Source organism: Schistocerca piceifrons, chromosome X, assembly GCF_021461385.2.
Source record: "Schistocerca piceifrons isolate TAMUIC-IGC-003096 chromosome X, iqSchPice1.1, whole genome shotgun sequence".
Taxonomy (NCBI): Eukaryota; Metazoa; Arthropoda; class Insecta; order Orthoptera; family Acrididae; genus Schistocerca; species Schistocerca piceifrons.
In genome coordinates this window covers 727,588,211-727,609,415 of record NC_060149.1, presented here as the reverse complement: position 1 = coordinate 727,609,415, position 21,205 = coordinate 727,588,211, and the positions used below count along the sequence as shown (strand labels likewise).

At 36.2% G+C, this 21,205-nt stretch overlaps 1 protein-coding gene across 1 annotated transcript in view; it reads right to left on the bottom strand.

Annotated features, from left to right (window-relative positions):
• LOC124723118 overlaps window positions 1-21,205 on the bottom strand; it is a 117,376-nt gene that overhangs the window by 36,909 nt on the left and 59,262 nt on the right. The window contains exon 6 of the mRNA XM_047248301.1: window positions 17,111-17,282. Coding sequence (XP_047104257.1) covers window positions 17,111-17,282 — 172 coding nt within the window. The remainder of the gene's footprint in view (window positions 1-17,110; window positions 17,283-21,205) is intronic.

The following is a 21,205-nucleotide window of genomic DNA, read 5'->3' as shown; positions in this document are numbered from 1 at the left end:
TTACAACATTTCATTACTCTATTATTACACTTATCATTTTTCTGGAAAAACAAAATAACAGTTCTTACACAAAGTAGGGCCATGGCCACACTGATTTGCCTACAGACACCAGAGGTGCTAAAAATAAAATGTCATGTGACTAGGGCCTCCCATCAGGTAGACCATTTGTGAGGTGCAAGTCTTCTGATTTGACACCACTTCGGCGACTTGCATGCCGATGGGGATGAAACGATGATAATTAGGACAACACAACACCCATTCCCTGAGTGGAGAAAATCTCTGCCCCACCCAGGAATTGAGCACAGGCCTTTTTCTTTATGTCATTTTGTTCGCTTTCGTTCGTTGCATCCGCTCAGGGCAGACATTGTAAGACATCCGTTTAAGTTTGTCGTTGATCATTTAACTCAGTTTTTTTATTACAGAGGGCACCTAACCCTCTGACCGAACATGCTGAGCTACCGTGCCAGCTGGCCCTTAGGCTTGACATTCTGTCGCACTGACCACTCAGCTACTGAGGGCGGACACCAGAGGTGCTTCATTGCATTGAAAAGGCTTCATGCTTCACAGCTATTGATGGTTCATCTTTGGCAAATGCATACTATTCTGTGACAGCATCAGTCCCATTATTTTATAGCTAAACCTTGTAGTATCAGAACTGAAGAACTAACAATGATCAAGTTTATTAACGGCCAAAGCAAACTTCAGAACTGATATTCTTGATCAACTTTGGAGAGTAAATTGCTGAGAAGTGTAACAACATTTCATATATATATTTGACAAAGGCCTTACAGGCCAAAAGCTATATTTGTGCCAGTCATTTTGTTGTGCTATCTGCAACTCAGCATCTCTGCTATATGGTGAGTGGCAACTTTCCTTTTTATAATATTGTTATATATACACACAAAATAGTTATAACTGAATACAATGGACCTGTTTACCTTATCCATAATGTTTCATTTTCCTACATAGCAAATATCAATATAAACAATTGTATTTTGGAGACCAAGCATGGGAAGAAAGAAGAGAATCAACATCCAAAAAGATAATTAATTGCATTTTTCTTCTTCAAACGAACTGACTTTTCACTTAATAAAAGGTTATCTAATGAAACCTCCCATGAAACATGTACCTTGCCCTGGTGTGGCAGCTTGCATGCCCCAATGTTACAGATAGCTGTACATACATTATGGAGGGGTATCTGTTAAGAGGCCAGACAGATTAATGGTTTATGTAGAGGTGCAGCAGCTTTATCAGTAGTGGAAGGGGCAACAGTCTAGATGATCGATGGGTCAAGCTTTGTAACATTAACCAACATGGCCTTGCTGTGCTGGTACCAAGAACAGCTGAAAACAAGGGGAAATTACGGCTGTTATTTTTGCCAGTGGTATGTTTAAATGATGATAGCATCCTCTTGGGTAAAACATTCTGGAGGTAAGATATTCTCCCCATTCAGATATCTAAGCAGGGACTGCTAAGGGGAACATCATCACCAGGAATAATAAACTGGCAATCTACAGGTCAGAGTGTGAAATGTTAATGCCCTTAATTGGGCAGGTAGGTTTGAAAATTTAAAAAGGAAAATACATAGATTGAATTTAGATACAGTGGGGATTAGTGAAGTTCAGTGGAAGGATGAACAGGACTTCTGGTCCAATGAGTACAGGGTTATAAATACAAAATCAAATAGGGGTAACGCAGAAGTAAGTCCTAATAATGAATAAGAAAATAGGAATGCAGATAAGCTGCTGTGAACAGCAAAGTGAACCAACACCACCACAGTAGTACAAGTTTATATGCCAAGTAGCTCTGCAGAAGATTAAGAGATTGAAAGATTGTATGATGAGACAAAAGAAATTATTCAGATAGCAAAGGGAGAGGAAAATTTAATTATAATGTAGGTCTGGAACTTGGCAGTAGAAGGAGGAAAGGACAGAAAAATAATAGGAGAAAATGAACTGGCAAAAGTTAGTTAGTTATGTGTTCCATTGATCAGGCTCACAGTAACTGTTATGATGCTGAATGTGTCAAGTGCATAAGAAATGAAATGTGCTCATGAATAAAGAAGACATTTCCAAGGGCAGATGTGTCCCTGATCACAATTTGCTGGTTATGAACTCTTGATTAAAACTGAAGAAATTACAAAATGTAGAAAATTAAGGAGATGGTACACGGATAAGTTGAAAGAACCAGAGGTTATTGAGAATTTCAGAGTTAGCGTTAGGCAACAGTTGTCTGAAGCAGAGGAAACGAATACAGTAGAAGACTAATGGATAGCTTTGAGAGATGAAATGTAATGAAGGAAAAAGAGGATCAAATAAATAACAAGACAAGGCCTAATAAAAACCCTTGGATAATACAGGAGATATTGAATTTAACTGATGAAAAGAGAAAATATAAAAATGAAGCAGGTAAAAGGGAATACAAACATCTAAAAAATGAGACTGACAGGGACTGCAAAATGGCTAAGCAGGGATGACTAGAGAACAAAAGTAAGAAATATGCATATATGACTAGGGGAAAGATATATAGCGCCTATAAGAAAGTCAAAGAGCCATTTGGAGAAAAGAAAAGCAGCTGTATTAGTCTCAAGAGCTCAGATGGAAAACCAGTACTAAGCAAAGAAGGGAAAGCTGAAACACTAAGGGAGTATATAGATGGGCTATACAAGGGAAATGAACTTGAAGGCAGTGTTATAGAATGGGAAAAGGATTTAGATGGAGATGAGATAGGAGATATAATACTGTGAGAACAATTTGACTGAGCACTGAAAGACCTAAGTGAAAACAAGACCCTTGTAGTAGACAACATTCCCTCAGAACTATTGATATCCTTGGGAGAGCCAGCCATAACAAGGCTATTCAGCCTGGTGTGCAACATGTATGAGGCAGGCAAAATACCCTCAAACTTCAAGAAGAATGTAGCAGATGCTGACAGTTGTGACTGTTCCTGTACTAGCAGTTTAATTAATCATGGTTGCAGAATACTAACACAAATTATTTACAGAAGAATGGAAAAGCTGGTAGAAACCAATCTTGGGGAAGATTAGTTTGGGTTATGGAGAAATGTAGGAACATGCAGAGCAATATTGACCCTACAACTTATCTTAGAAGATAGGGTAAAGAAAGGTAACCCTAAATATGTAGCTTTTATAGATTTTGAGAAATTCAGAATTTCAAAAAGGGTGTTCCAGTTGACAGCAGGGTTAAAATAAAGAGAGTGAAAGGTTATATACAGTGGTACAGAAACCAGATGGCAGTTATAAAAGTTGAGGGGCATGAAAGGGGATCAGTGGTAAGAAGGGAGTGAGACAGAGTTGTAGCCTATTCCCACTGTTACTCAATCTGTACATTGAGCAAGCAGTAAAAGGAAACCAAAGAAAAATTTCAAGAAAGTATTGAAGTTCGTGGAGAAGAAACAAAAACTTTGAATGTGATATTAAATTTTCCTGGCAAATCAACTGTGTGCACTACTCTCAGGTACCTGCTAGGTGCAGTCACCTTTGAAACACAATATTTCAATAGCCTACCATACTGTCATCTCCAGTTGATACTTGTAGAATGAGCATATTCACTACATCTAGTCTCATTTATACTGTGATCACTCCCCACCCCTTCCCCTACAACCTGGTCACATGTTGCATTGGGTGGAGGTGGTGGGTGGGCATCACAGAAGGCTGGATGTGGATCTGTGCCCTCATGCTTCTGTAGCACTCATTAGCCCCCGTTAGCCCCCGCCGTGCCTAGAAGCGGCTCTTGGCTGAAACTGTAATTTTAGTTGGCTGAATGCTAGGTCTCAAGCTCTGCTTTGGCTGTAGCTACTGTCACCATTGATCAGCCAATCAGTTGCTCATATTCCAATAGTGTCCTTCAGAGCACAGTCCCAAAACAATGAGGTTGGTCTTACCACTTCTGTTTCTTCATACTACATTGAGTCCCTTGTAGCCATTCAATATTCTGCAACCACAGATTTTGTTGTTTGCTTAAGTTTGATGTGTCTTCTGTGTTTCTTGCATCTTTCTTCAATTTTCTACACAGTCTGCTTGATGTATACCTTATTTCATTTACATGGAATATGTTAATCACCTGGTTTGTGGAACCCCAAGTCATATTTCACTGAACCTAATAGTGCACGTGTTTTTGGAAGTGGATGAAAAATACATTTAATGTTGTGTGGAACCAGGATTCTGCCAATTTTGATCAATATTTTCCCAGTGTTCAGCAGATACATCATTGTCTTGTTGTTCTTGTCATGTTCTCTTTGCTGGGCCTGTACTTTTTGACTGACAGCATGTTGGATTTGTCTCCAACCATAGCAGTCCTTGTTGAATAAATCCTTAGAGTGGTTGGTAGGCTTTCTTCATTTGATATTTCAAGGGACCTGTGCACCAGTGTATGTATCACATTCTCATGCTGTGAGGGACGATGGAAGCTGGCAGTATGGAGATACAAATCACTGTGGATGACTTTCCTGTACACACTGTATCCCATGGTGCCATTTGTTTTGTGTTTTATTAAGAGATCCAAAATGCAGAGTTCACATTTGTCTTAGACCTCCATGAGGAATCTGATACTTGGGTGCAGAAAGTTCAGATGTTGGGTGAACTGAAACTTTTCACTCCCATTTGGCCACATCACAAATGTGTCATCAACATAACTCAAAAACATATAGGCTTCAATGCAGCTGTTTCCAGAGATTTCTATTCCAAATCCTCCATAAATAAGTTTGCCACAGTTGGTGACAGAAGGCATTCCATGGCGGTGCCATCCATTTGTTCATAATGGTCATTATTGAGGAAAAAGAACGACCGTTATAATGGTGACTATTATGGACAAACAGGTGACATCACCATAAAGTGCCCTTTGACACCAGTTGTAGCAAATATTTTTTATGGAGGATTTCAAAGAGAAAGATCTGGACACAGCTGCATTGAAGTATACACGCTGTTTCACATATGTTGATGACACATTTGTGGTATGGCCACATGGGAGAGGAAAACTTTAGGATTTCTTCAAACACTGCCTGCACTCCCCTATTAAATTCATGATGCAGGTGGAAGATAATGATGAATTCCTCTTTTTTGACACCTTAGTCCAGCCTAAATTGGATACTATGGGATAGAGTGTGTGCAAGAAAGCTACCAACATTGAACTGTATCTCCATGCTGCTAGCTGTCATTATCCTTCACAGTGTGAGGGTGTGCTATGTACACAGGTACACAGGACCCATGCAGTATCAGCCGAGGAAAGCCTACCCAGGGAGCTCACCCACTTTAAGTACATATTCAAGAAGAATGGATGGAGTGGGAGAAAAATCCAAGATGCTTTCAGACAGGAGGTATGGCCTCAGCAAATAGAACATGATGAGGAGGATAAGAAAATGGCATATCCATTGTATGTTGGCAAGGTACTGAACAAAATTGTCAGAACCCTGGTTTGACGCAACATAAGAGTATTTTCCATCCACTTGAGAAAATGAATGCAGTATTAGCTATGGTGATAGATGAGTTGAGGCTCCATAAATGGGGTGTTTGCCATAATTCATGTAAACGCAGTAAGGCATACATTCGGCAGATTGTGAGGACAGTTCAAGAGAGACTCAAGGAACACAGAAGGCACACCGAACTTAAGCAACCAACAAACTCTGCAGTTGTAGAACATTGCATGACTACACGGGACTCAATGAAATATGAAGAAAGAAGACTATATGAGACGTGGGCTACATCTGGTTACGAAAGGAAAAGAAAAACTTTGCAGGGACCTTCATTACTCAGCTATGCTTCAGCCCACCACACTGTCACTGATCTCTATTAACTGCTTGCAACAGGCAGATCAGTCAGTCACCAAAACTGAATGCTTGCAATATGGGAATATAAGAAAACACAAAACCAAAAAATTAACAGTAAATATGCGTTCTATGGAATAAACAAGTTACAGGGAAGCAGCACAGAAGACAATATCACCATAATGCTTACAGCATGAGAAAATAACAGAATAAGAAACCAAAAAGTTAACAGTAATTATGCCTTCTGTGGAATGAACAAATGATAAGGAAGCAGCACAGAGGACATAACCACCATGTAAAAAGACTGAGGAGAAAGCTGTGCCAGAGTGGATGGAAGATAAAAACAACATATAATAACAAACCACTAGGCAGAGGACAGTATCCAAACGACACATGAATGATCTTTTATGGCCTAATCCACTGAAGAAGATTACAACCAAGAATAAGTCCAGGACTCCTAGGAGGTGAAAATCAAGGCAGAAATGAAAAGAAGACAAGAGTCTACTCTTCAAAGAATTAACCAGGCAAGAAATGTACCTCTCATAGAAAAGAATAATTCTTTAACTCTCCTATATCATAATGTACAGGGCTTAACCAGTAAGTTATATGAGCTAGAGGTCCTTTTGAATGATACATTGTAGGAGATTTCAGTCCTGTGTGTAAGTGAACACTATGTGCAAGAAATACAAAAAAATGTAGCTGGGATTACAGGGACTTCCTGCTGATCAGCAGCTTTTGCAGGGAAACATACAGAGGGGATGGAATGTGGATACATGTAAGAACAGGTATTAAATCAGAGGAAATTCGGTTTAGAAATGTCTACTGTATTCGAAAAGATTTTGAATATTGTTTATATGAACTAACAGAAAGTAAAATTACAATTACATGTATACATAGGTCCCCATCTGGCAGTTTTGAATTGTTCTCTGAAAGTTTGGAAAATCTTCTGAACTAACTAAATAGTCAGTCAAGATACATCATTATACTTGGAGATTTGAATATTAAGTTCAAGGATAACAGTTAAAAAAGTGCAGAAACTGGTTAATCTACTAAAAACATACAATATGGAGATATGCGTAGAAGATATCATCAGATACAGCAGCAAAAGTGAAAGTACTATTGACCAAATATTCATTGGTAAATCAAAATGTGGCTTTAAATCTGAGTTATTGGATACAGGTTTCTCTGATAATCAAGCAATTAAATTGATTTTGGAGAAATCTCATGAGAAAAGTGACAACAAGAGATATATTGAGTGAACATTAATTAATGATAACAGCATTACGATCTTTAATCTCATGATAAGAAATATAAACTGGAACATGGAAACCAAAAGTTCTGTAGATATAAAATTCAGCAAGTTCTTGTCAAATTATAAATACTGCTACAATATTTCATTCCCTTTGAAGAGAACAAAAATAAACAAAAAATCAAATTCGTGGAAGACAATTGAAATCAAATAGTTATCAAAAAGTCTTAGAATGCTATACAAGTGTGCAAAGCAAAATACTACCTTGAAATCAAATGTAAAGTGTTATAGGGAAAAGCACAGGGAAGCTCTATTGCTGCAAAATAGAAGCACAATGATTCATATATCAGAAAGGGGAACAACAAAATGAAATCAATGTGGAATGTTATTAATAATCATACAGGCAAACATGAAAATGCAAGCAATAAAATCACCTTAAAACACAGAAATGAAATTGTTGATGATCCACTTCCAATAGCTAATATATTTAATGATCGTTATATGAATGTAGCCCAAAACCTGATCATAGGTAAATATAATTCAAAGACAAAGGTAATAACTTCAATAAATGAAAGTACAATGTACCTATATCCCATAACACTGGAAGTAGTACAAAGGGCTATCAGTAAACTAAGGAGTAAAATGACCTGCAAATTTGATGGTATCCCTGACAAAATTATTAAGTATTGCACCGATAATGTTCTCTCTCAACTTGTGGATATAATCAACCACTCCTTTGAACTTTGAAACTGGGGTGTTTCCAAGTAAACTTAAGCAGTCAACAGTAATACCAGTTTATAAAAGTGGTGACAAGTTTGAGATTAAAAATATGACACCACTATCATTATTATTTTGGACATAATAGAAAGAATAATGTGTAACTGATTGCTTTACTTCCTAAACAAAACTAAAGTTCTTGTAAATGCACAGAATGGTTCCAAAAAAGGCAAACCTATGCAAATGACTCTCTTCAATTTCCTAAAACTTGTTTACAAAGCTATTGAGGGCAAGGAACTGATTCATGGGTTGTTTTAGGATCTTTCCAAAGCATTTTATCTTATAAATCATAATCTACTACTGTCAAAACTATATAATTATGGTGTCTGTAGTGTTTCCTATTAGTAGTTCAAGTCATATTTAGCTGATAGGAGACATATAGTGCAAATTTCTCAGGATGGCAAGGTGTACCAATCTGAATATAAAAAGATTTACTTATGGGGTGCCCCAGAGCTTGGTATTGGGACCATTGTTATTCTTGGTTTTTATTAATGAACTACCACAACAGTTTTCAACAGCTGATACTATAGTATTTGCTGATGATACCAGCTTCTTTATAAAAGGGAAGTATGCTTAAAGATTGCTGCAATACTGAAACAGTGTTAAGTGCTTATTACGCATACATGCATAGTCTACTGAGGTATGGTACAGAATTCTGGGGAATCACCTCTTTGTCTTTTAAACTTCAAAAGAAAGCTATAAGATTAATAAGTGATGCTACTTACAGAGAATCATGTAGAGGTATTAAAAACCACCAAGTTTCAGCTTTGAATAGAGAGATCCACAATTATCAAACAACTAGCAGGGATGACTATCATGAGGATGTGCACAGAACATCAATATCTCAGGACAATGTTTAGAAACAAAAAATTCTCTACAGTGCATTGCCTGGTAACATCAAAAAAATACCAAACATTAATACATTTGAAAAAGAACTAAAAAATCTACTAATAAACAATAGCTTCTACAGCATTAATGAATATCTGGAATTTTGCTCAAATTTGTATGTCTGCATCATAATCTCTCTAAACAAAAATTCATAATTATCAAATTATTCCCAGATAAAAATAAATTTCTTTCATCAATGTCTGTATCTAATTATGCACCTAACTTTTTTGCTCTATGTTACTATGTCTATTTAACTAAAGTACTGTTATTTAATAGTTTCAGTAAAACCAACCAAGGTGTTTCACTAGCTCTTATTTTATCTTTATGTACGTATGTAATTTTTTAATCAAATTAAGCAGAATAATGTTTTGTTATAAAGATGTGTTGTTAATCAAACAATGGAAAATCCAGGATGGAATGTAACAATACAGGATGCCCCACTCAAACCTCCCTGATTTCAAGGACCCAGGAGAGAAAACCCAAGGTAGATATGAGAATGAAAAATGCACCACATTGTAGAGCATCTCAATAAATTTATGTTTCCCACACCAAAAGTGCCAAGTATCATCACCGTAATGTGTCCTTCTCGCCTGAAGTGAAGATGGTGACTCCTCAGCAGTGAGCGCATGCAGTAGTGTGGTTTGCAGAAACAAAACTGCCGATTGCTGTGCAAAGAAATTATCGTCATGTGTATGAATGTGATCCACCTGATGTGAAAAAATTAAGGAATGGCATAGAAAGTTTCTGGCAACAGGAAGCGTTCTGAAACATTCTGGTGGTGGATGTTTCAGAGTTTGAGAATAGACAGTGGAGGACATCAGACAAACATTTCTCAGAAGCCCACGTAAGTCAATTTGTCAACCATCTATGTAACTTGATGTACCTTGATCAACACTGCATTGTGAAGTTCACCAGCATCTTTGTATGTGTGCTCACAACGTGAAAAGTCTGCAACATCTGACTCCGAACGACAAACCACGCTGACAACAATTTGCTGTAGATATGCTGCAGTGTATTGATATCAATGCCAGTTCCTGGAAAGATGTTTATTCCCAGATGAGGCAACCTTTCGTCTATCAGGAAGGGTTAATAGGCATAATGTTTGGATTTGGGGTTCACAAAATCTGCACACTGTCATTGAACATGTTCATGATGGCCCTAAACTAAATGTCTGGTGCGGGCTAATGCGCGACAGGATTGTTGGACCATTCTTCTTTGCAGAACAAACAGTGAATGGGTCAGTGTGTCTGGACATGTTGGAGCACTTTATGTATCCTCAGATACAAGGCTTGCAACGCAACATCATTTTTCAACAAAATGGAGCTCCACCACATTTCCATTGGCTGTTCGCAAGTTCCTGAATAGGAAATTTCCCAATCGTTGGATTGGACATGAAGGACCCATTGCCTGGCCACCATGTTCACCCAACATTATGCCACTTGATTTCTTCACGTGGGGATTCGTGAAGGACGGGTTGTATGTGACCAAAGTGGACGATATTCCTACATTGTGACATTGTATCACTAATGTGATTGCAACAATAATAGAGGAAATGTTACAAAGAACTTGGCAAGAAATTGAATATAGACTCAATATTTTTCATGCTACAAATCGTTCACATTTAGAGGTGTATTGATGATAAATAAATAAGTTATTTGAGATGCTCTATAATGTGCTGCATTTTTCAGTGTCGTATCTACTCTGTTTTTTTTCCTGGGTCTTTGAAATCAGGGAGGTTTGAGTGGGATACTGTGTATTATGAAAAGGAAAGTTGCTACTGTTGATAAGGTTGACGAAGGTCTTAATGGCCAAGAGATTTATTTGTGACAATATTTTCCTTGTACCTATCTGTGACTCAGCATCTCGACTATGAGATGTGTTGATAAGAATGATAAGAGTTTGTACATGATGTAAATATATAATATTTTGCACTGTTTTGTACTATGACAAGTCCAATATCATGAATGTGTATGTAATATGGGTGCTAAATAAATAAATAAATAAAATAACTAAATAAATTGTTAAGACAGATGTAATCATTTTGGAATTATATTCCGTAGGAGGCAATTGAAGTATGTGTGGCCAATAGGCCACAGCCTAAGCATAGTTTGTGACCCAGCTCTCAGACAGCTAAAATCACAGTGTCAACTGAGAGGTATTTCCACGCCTGTGATCTAGTTTGCACACAGCCTTTGGTGATCCCGTGCCCCTATCACTCCAACCGACTTGTTATGTGATTGGGTAGTGGGGGCAGAGGTGGCAGTGATTGCAGCATAAAGGAGGTAGGATGTTGCAAAGTTGATTATTCTACAGGTATACCCAAATATCTTGGCAGGGTATGCTGTCAAAAGACAGTGTTATGAAGACAACTCTGTCCAGCTTGACATCTGAGAACACTACACACAAAATCTTTGAGGTTGCTGATGACAGTGAAGGACTTGTAAGAGCAGTTGAATGGAAAAGACAGTGTCTTGAAAGAAGGATATAAAATAAATATTAAGAAAAATAAAACACAGGGAATCAGATTAGGAAATGAGACACTAAAAATATTAGATGACTTATGCTATTTGAGCAGTGATATAACTGATGATGGCCAAAGTAAAGAGAATATAAAATGTAGACTGGCAGTGGCAAGAAAGTGTTTCTAAAGAAGAGAGATTTGTTAACACTGAATGCAGATTTAAGTGTTGGGAAGTTTTTCTGAAGGTATTTGTCTGGAGTGCAGCCTTGTAAGGTAGTGAAACATGAATAATAAACAGTTTAGACAAGAAGAGAATAGAAGCTTTTGAAATGTGGTGCCACAGAAGAATGCTGAAGATTAGATGGGTAGTTCATATAACTAATGAGGAGGGAAATACATTTGTGCCATTACTTGATTAAAAGAAGGCATCAGTTGGCAGGGGACATCCTGGACATGAAGGGAGAGGTTCAAGAGGTGGGGGTGGGGGGATCTAGGGCTAAAAATTATAGAGTGAGGCCAAGAGATGAATACAGGAAGTGGGTTCAGTAGGAGGTAAGTTGCAGCAGTTATTCAGTGATGAAGAGGGCTGCACAGGATAGAACAGTGTGGAGTGCTGCATCGCATCAGTCTCAGTCCGAAGATCACATTAACAACAGCATTTAATGAAAATTTGCTTCATCCATTTAGGTCTTTATTTATACACAGCATAGACATTAGCTTTGTTCTGTTATTGTGAATCCTAAATCATTTTTCACATTGAGATATCTGAACTGTCTTATAAAAGAAAACACAGTTGAAAAAAATATCCAAGTCTTCATGGAACATTTGCAGTTCATAACAAAAACAAAGCAAAATTATGAAATTCAAATTAAGATGACACAAAGGCACTAAGTACACTGCTATAACATGAATGATCACATCAAAAATTGGTTAACTTCTGATGTTGTAAATTCTACCTGAAAAACATTGACAGTGATGTGACATGGTGTTATGTGATGTGACATTGATGGTCAGAGTGAATTCCACCAATTGAAATGCATTGTGGAATATTCTGATGTGAAATGATAGTAAATGTGAATTGGCCTTAAGACAGCATTGATCAACTTATGTGTGAATATTGTGATGAGTTACTGCTGTTTGAAGATTACTTTGTAAAATGGCAATGTTTGAAGGCTCTGTGGTGGAAAGCAAGTTTATAATGCACATTGCAGCAATGGAACGTTACCGAAAGTCTGGCATCTCTTTGTGTAGATTGCTGAATATTCTTTGTAGTTATAATAAAGTTGGCACATGGTTGCAAAGAGTTTACACTTCAAGATTGTATTCACTTAAATAATGAGATATGACTTTGGTATGCAGTTCTTCTGGCATAAATGCGCTATTCTACACTTATATTGCAGTAAGACTTTTTCCATTGTTGATGAAAACATCCAGAGTAGTTAATTCAATTAACTCTTCAATCTCAAAATAAAAGCAAAGAACTGTGTAATAAATATTTGCTACGAATAGTGGTTGTTAATTACTGCAGTAACCTTGCCCTAATGCAGACTAATTTCAAATTCCTGTAGGCATTTGAAAGACCTAATTTTATTTTGAGTTGCAAAGAAGCCACTACAAAAAGCTCAAAGAATCCCATTTACATAATCAAACCATGGTTAGACAGGAAAATAGACAAGTGCAGTTTTAAAGTAAGTGAAAGTTACATTGTCTTAAATTGGATGTAGTCACTGGATGCTAGTGTGAACTGACCTGAAACTAATGTGCTCTTACATAGACACAGCTTTCATTCACTTTCCAAGTCATTACACAAGTGGTATTTCAAAGAAATGTTGCAACTGGTTCAAGTTTCAAAAGCAGTTTAAGCTGAAGTTAATTTGCTGATCTCACTAACACAACTAACACTTGTTTTGTCAAGTGATACACTTGTCACTATTTATAGAAGTGTTGTTGTTGTTCAAGTCAGAAGTGAACCAACAGTTACTTAACTGTAAGCATGACTGAAGCAATAACTTTTTTTGTTGATTCACGAATACACCAGTGATTCACCCAGGCTAATTATAATATTTGATGTTTAAATTTTTTGTGGGAGTAGTGGTAATTAATTACTGTGTTTTGGGATAGTGTTTTTTGGATTAATGGGGAAGCTTTACAGCTAAGGTTACTCGCATATTACTTGTGAGTTATCTGAATGCTTCTGAAAATCAATTAAGGCTACACACTGTTGATGACTGTTTACTTTCTCATTGGTATTAATAGTCTTTTCCATGAATTATAATTGTAGTGTGGTGCCTTCCTGCCCCTTACATGTCTGAATGCCATAGAGTTCTAATGATTTTCTTTCTGTAGGTAAATTGAGTTACACATAACAAAGCATTTTAGTCACTCCCAAAGTTTCCCATAAACAACTCAAAATGGAAGGTAGTGTATGAAAGAATGAGGGGGAGGATCTCATTGCAGTATCCCTTGATCTTGAAAAACAGTTTGACTGTGCTAACTTTACTGCATTTCTTGTCAAGCTAGGAAACCTGGATATTAGAGAAACCTGCCATGGGTTGATGGAATGTAAATACAAAATTAATGTGCATATCAGATAGAACAGACACAGCTGACAATCCACAGCTGTCACAAAACATATCAGAATTAATTCACTGACTGCAAATTCCTTGACATTAGCTATGTAACACATATAGATTTACTACCCAATACTGACATTAAAATTTGTGCCAGATCAGGACTCGAACCTGGATTTCCCACTTATTGGAAGTGGTCACCTTTATCACTTCAGCTATCTGTGTCACTGTTCTACACCCTTATATCATAGTCTACTAAATTCATCCCCTAATGCTCAGAGCATTAATTGGATTCCTGGAACAGGGAGAATGATGCAATGAGGAATTCAGACCAATGTTATTGTTGTGTGTCTGCCTAGGCTTGCAACATTCAAATGCACATCTGGAAGAACAGACGCTGTTAATGATCCACAGCTGTACAAAAACTTTTTGAAGTTAATTCACTGATTGGAAATTCCTTGACATCACCTGCATTAGGAATAGATCTACTACCCAACAGTGACACATAAAAATTTGTGCCAGACCGGGACTCAAACTTGGGTTTCCCACTTAATGTCAGCAATCACCTTAACCACTATGGCTGTCTGTGCTTGCTTCCAGTCCAGCTCAAATTTTCATATGTCACTATTGGGTAGTAGATTTACACCTAACACAGCTGATATCAAGACATTCACAGCCAGCAAGTTAATTTCAAGGCAAATGTAAAATGTTTAAACAGCTGTATAGAAGATAATTGTGGGTGAGCAGATGATATTGTTCCCCATTTTATTTCTGCACAGTAACAATGTTCTTTCTTAAATATGACATAAACCAAAAATTAAAATTATGCTGTACATTATTAAATGAAAATATGTGTCACATTTTGATGATGTGAAGTCCAAAAGCGGTTATAATAATTTATTTAAGAAGCTCAAGACTTTTTTAATTATTTCAGTTGAATTATTTTTACTACATATTTTGAAGATTCATTTGGTTTATCAGTTATTGCCAATGTACCGTATTAATCATTTATGTTGTGCAATTGAATACACAGCAGTGAATATCCTTAGCATTCACATAAAACCTGATAACAACCCTTTCAAAAGTTTATGTTATTACTTTTTATAACTGGATTATAATATTCATATAATATCACATTAAGAATGAATTCATCCTGATTCATTTGTATTACGCGGAAAGCCACTTGCATAAATGAAAGCATAGTTTATCTGATATTTAACCTTATATAGGTATAGTAATGGTTATTCTCTAGTGAGATAAATGTGATCTCTCTCTATTCAAAGCATAATTTGGTACAATTATCTGCATTCTTTTGATTTAAAATGGCAAGGACATTTTTAGGTACAGGATTAATTCCATAAAACCTGAATTTCACTAACAAAATTTTCTTAGAAAAGGATTCCACAATGGTATAGTTTGATATTTGTGTTAAAATAACATTGGCTATTACTGCATTACATCTACATCAACATCAATTCTCTGAAAAGTGGTATGAAGTGCAAGGTACAGGATACTCCCCATTGTATTAGGATTTCTCATTCCATTTTTGAATTGAACACTGGGAGAGTGACTGTAGTTAGAATAATCTAGATTTGTGGTCCTTAGGGAGCAGTTAAGTGCTGGTTGTAGAATGTGCACAGATTCTTTGCTTAATACTGGTTCTTAAAAAATTTGTTAATGGGCTTTTCAGGATTCTTTGTGTCTGACTTCAAGTACCTGCTTTTTCAAGTTTTTCAGCATTTGTTTATTGCTCTACCATGAATTAACCAAAGTTGTGACATTTATTATGTCCTTTTTGTACACTTTTATTATCCCCTCTTAACCCTATTTTGGTTAAGCAATATTCTAGGATGAGTCACACAACTGTTTTGTAAGCTATTTCCTTTGCAAAATTATTGCATTTTCCCAGTGTCCTACCAATAAATACAAATTCTGCCAGTTGGTTAACCTATGGTTAAGTGAATGTGAACATTCTATTTCATATCCCCTCAAATAATTACTGCCAGGTATGAGTTGGCTGCTTCCAGTTGACATTCATTGATATCATAATCATAGGATACTATGCTTTTGCTTTTTGTGAAGTGCGGGGTTTTATGTTTCTGAATGTTATTCCAAGTTGCCAGTTTTTGTACCATTTGAAACGTTATCAAGATCTGAGGGAATATTTGCGCATCTTCTTTTCAGATCATACTTCATTGTAGATAACTGCATCTTCCAGAAAAAATTTAAGGCCTCTATTAATATTGTCAACTAGAACATTAATTTTCACCATGGGCATTAAGTGTCTCAATGCAGTTCCCTGGTGCATATCTGATAGTACTCCTACATCTGTTGATGACTCTCCATCCAAGATAACATGCTGTATCATTGCTATTAACAAATCCATAATCCAATCACAAATTGTGTTTTGCATCTCATGCATGTTAGGCCAGGTAATGATTCTAATGATTTCTTTTTTTTCAGAAGTCAGGAAATGCTACATCCATCAACTTGCCTTGATCCATGGCCAGTGGACATTAATGAAATTGGACAGTAGTTTTGTGGGTCACTTCTGCTACCCTTTTCCAGACAGGTGTGACCTGTGCTTTTTTTCTAACCATTGGGCAAAGTTTATGTTTTAAAAGCTCTATATTACTTTGTGGCTACATTAAGTGCTAAATCAAATGCAAATTCTGTATAGGATCTGACAGGGATTCCATCAGGCCCTGGGGCATTGTTCAGTTTTATATTAGTAGCTGTTTATGGAAGCTATTGGCACTAACATTTAAGTCATTAATTCTTGCAGTGGTGCAAGAATTAAATTGAGGCAGTACTTTGGAATCTTCTTTGTAAAAGAATATTTGAAAATGGAGGTCAGTGTTTCTGATTTTACTTTGTTACCCCAAATTTTGTTTCCAGTGTCTTCCTTGAATTTATTTGGATATTGTGAGAGGTCTTTTGATAGGATTCTGCTGCAGTACACAAACACATTTAACATTCAATAAACCATGCTAGATATTTAGATGCACATGAACCTGAATAGGGCACAATAGTAGAGGAACTACATGAACATAATAAAACTGACATATGCCAGAAGTAAATTTGTTCAGAAGCAAATTTATTTTCAGAACTATTTTTAGTCATTCACTTCATGTTATAGAGTGATTCAACAGATCTACAAATGAGATAATTATATGACACACAGACAGGAAATCTGTTTCTGATAAGAACATTTTGCTGCTCAGATGATACTAACATTGCTTTGGTATGTTATTTTCAGAAAAACTTCATAAAATGTAAGAACTAACATTTAGTGAACTCTACAAATTATGAGCAAATGTATCAACCGATAAGTCATTCCATATTTTGTAAATGTAAATCTGTTTGTTAGTGCATGGTACTTACTGAGAACTTTGCTGTTGAATACGTCCATAGCTGCCATCACGGTCACAGTTCACGTATGGCATTTCTGCGTAAATTGTTCCATGGATTTCAAGTTTCTCACGTATCACATTCTGAGCATATTCCATACTTTCACACTGTCTCAAATACTGAGTTCCAACTTTTGCTGCATCATCTGAAACATTAGTTTTATCAGGCTTCAGCAAAATTCTTCAAAAATTGCTTTATTGGAAATTAACCAAATTTATAAATAAAGAAATGCTAATAAATAATTTGCACCATGGATTTGAAACTGGAAAGTCAACCACTCAGTAGTTCAAATGAAATATGAGTAGCAGTAAGCAATGGAAATCTTGTGTCTGATGTACTGTTTTAATCATAGGAAAGACTTCAGTGTCATTATTTATGACCTACTGTTGCACAAATAAAATAATAATTACATGTTAGTTAATATGCATAAGTTCAGTTTGTTACCTGGTAACACAAATACGTTTGAAATGCCTGTCCATGTACACATGGATCTGCATGAATGCAGGCAAAAGTGTCTGATAAAGTATATTAGCTTCTAAATAAATCATACATTACATCCTTACATCAGTAAAGACAGTTATTATTATATATTCTGAGCAGCTTAATTTTCTATATCCTGCACCAGCATTGAAAAAAGAAAAGGATTTTCTTTTCCTGTAGGATGCTCTTTCAATGAAGAATCCTGCTTTTTGGAGTGTTACTTGTACTGAAATTTACTCTGCTCTCAGAGACCCAGAAAAGTAGAAATAAATAGATTACACTATTTCTTCCATTTACCACTGATTATCTTTCAGTCATTATGGTGTTTCCTTTGATAGTTTGGGGTTTGAAGATTGCTGTTTTAACAATAATACTAAGTACTTTGTGGTTATAATTAAAGTACAGCTACTCATAGAGGTTCATAGTTAGCCATAATTACTGTATGACAGCAAAACTTGGTAAATATTGTAATGCATTAATACAGAACTGATTTATACTAGAAAAAATTAGTTTCGATTTTGGTCATCAGGTGCAAATTTAATGCTGTGGATGCAAGAAAGACATATAGAAATATTTCCATATGTAACAGATTAGGAATGGGATGTGGGCAGAAAAGGTCAAACAAGTGAGAAAGCCATAATGCTGATTTTATTATTAACCATCGCTTATGCTGTTCATTCAATATGAATACCAGAGATTCAATTCAATTCAATTTATTAGCGTCCTTGTAGTACATCATCGAAATGATATAGGACTTGTCAATAAACATTACAATTTAAAATACATATACATGAAAATTTGTAATTGAATTTACTTGTCACTTAGACATTACAATTTTAATAGAACTTTTAGAACATTAACATAAAAATATACAAGTAGGATAACAATGTACAAAAAAAAAAAAGTTAGTGATTCTCACATCAAAGATTATTTACATTCTTACATTAACAGTTTCACACTTTCATAGTTGATGAGATACTGAATAGCACCAGATTTGCACCTGGTGGCCAGAATTGGGACTAATTTTTTCCAGCATAGATCAGTTCCATATTAATGCATTAGCATATTTGCCATGTTTCACTTGTATATGATAGTTACAGCACACACTAGAACTCCACGTGTAGCTGCACTTTAAATATAACCACCCAGTTTGGGAAAATCATGTCAGATTTTGTTTGGGAAAAGAGAAGTATCAAATATTTATTCCATTCAGTTGTCACCTTTGCTGTACAATTTTGCAACTCTTCAACACTAGCCTCACCAAAACTTGGTAATTGCACTCACTTTGCTATGATTTTAAAAATGTTCTGCTGTGGCCAGTTACCTGTTCCCATTTTCCACGGGAGCCATGACACTCTAATAAAATGTAAAAATCACACACTAAATAAGTTTAAAGTCTATATTGCTCTTCCTCAACAGAAATGTATGTCAGTGCTCTCTCTATATGTGTACACATACGTGCACACACATGTGTGTGCACCTGCATTCTGTCACAGTGCATCTAAATAATGGGAGTTTGTGTGACCTTTAACTTCTAGAGCAGCCATCTGAATGCATTGATGAATCTACTATGTGGTGGTGTTATAGTGTTTGACAATCCCAACGAGGTGTGCAGGGAATCACAAACAGTCAGCACAGCAAACAAGACAAGGTACTTATTTCATATGTGTCACATACTGTTGCTTTGGTTTATGAAGTTTGGAAGAAGCCAAATTGTTTGTTTACATTTGTACAGGTAATATAAGTATTCAGTTTTTCCTCTTTATGGCCTCTGTTAGATTATCACATTATCATGCAACACATCAGTATGCTGCATAAATAACAATTAAATACACTAAAGAACTTGTTAATAAGAACAGGTTGACAATAAGTTGTTAATTTCAGATTACTAATAATGCACCATGAATAGGGAAGGAAGATTGTGATAACTTATAATTAGGAGCCATCCTGGCTTATGTAGGTAAAATATGTAAATATATTCAGGGATGTTCAGCTGTGGTTATATTATATAGAATTCTTACAAGGGAACCTCCCCATCGCACCCCCCTCAGATTTAGTTATAAGTTGGCGCAGTGGATAGGCCTTGAAAAACTGAACACAGATCAATCGAGAAAACAGGAAGAAGTTGTGTGGAACTACGAAAAAATAACCAAAGTATACAAACTGAGTAGTCCATGCGCAAGATAGGCAACATCAAGGCTGATATGAGCTCAGGAGCACCGTGGTCCCATGGTTAGTGTGAGCAGGTGCAGAATGAGAGGTCCTTGGTTCAAGTCTTTCCTCAAGTGAAAAGTTTAATTTTTTATTTTCAGTTTATGTGACAAACTCTTATGTTTTCATCACTTTTTTCGGAGTGATTATCACATCCACAAGAAAACCGAAATCGGGTAAGGTAGAAGAATCTTTTTACCCATTCGCCAAGTGTACAAGTTAAGTGGGTTGACAACATATTCCTGTCATGTGACGCACATGCCATCACCAGTGTCGTATATATCAGATTCGTTTTCCTGTGGAGGAATTGGTTGACCTATAACCTTGTGATAAAATGTTTTCGGTTCCCATTGGAGAGGCATGTCCTTTCGTGTACTAATCGAACGGTTTACCAGTGCGGTAGCAAAACACAGACACTAAACTTATTACAGTGAAAAGAGACATCAATGAACGAATGGACAGATCATAACTTTGCGAAAATAAAGAAATTAAACTTTTCACTAGAGGGAAGACTTGAACCAAGGACCTCTCGTTCCACAGCTGCTCGCGCTAACCACGGGACCACGGCGCTCCTGAGCTCAATTAACTTTGATGTTGCCTATCTTGTGCATGGACTACTCAGTTTGTATATTTTGCTTATTTTTCATAGTTCCACACAACTTCTTCCTGTTTTCTCGATTGATCTGTGTTCAGTTTTTCAAGGCCTATCCAGTGTGCCAACTTATATCTAAATCTGAGGGGGGTGCGATGGGGAGGTTCCCTTGTTAGCAAGAGTTGGGAGAACTGCAGCTGTCTGTGAAAGAGACTTACAAATCAGTTGTAGAATTTTCTCTTGGAGGTAGATATCTTAAAAGTTTTAGAAGCAATGCAGAGTCAGGTAGATAGAGATGGAATGATGAAATGAGAAGAGAATGCCATTATGCAATTTCTAAAAACATCATGGTTTTAGGAGCAAAAAGCTTCAACAAATCACATTTAAAGAGATAGTAAATGTTTTTTCTAACTATGATGCTTAAATGTTGACAATATTTGGTCTCATGTTATTCAGTTTCAAAGGAATAAAACTCATCAGAAATAGATATTAACAATCAGTAACACATTAAACAATATGTGCAAAATTCAGTTGGATAAGAAGCATAAATATATCTAACAAACAAATAAATCAATAAAGAAGCTCAGCTCAGCTTGTTTTGCATTTAGATGTATCAAAGTCATATTGAGCCATTTTAAATATTTTATCTCTCTTGTCTAACAAAATTATCATCTGGACCACTACAGTTAAAAATACAGTAAGTATTCCTCTAAAACAAGTGAGAAGCAAGAAGAGCGACATGAACGATGGAAAAATAATATACTTTCCTTCCTGGTATAAGATTC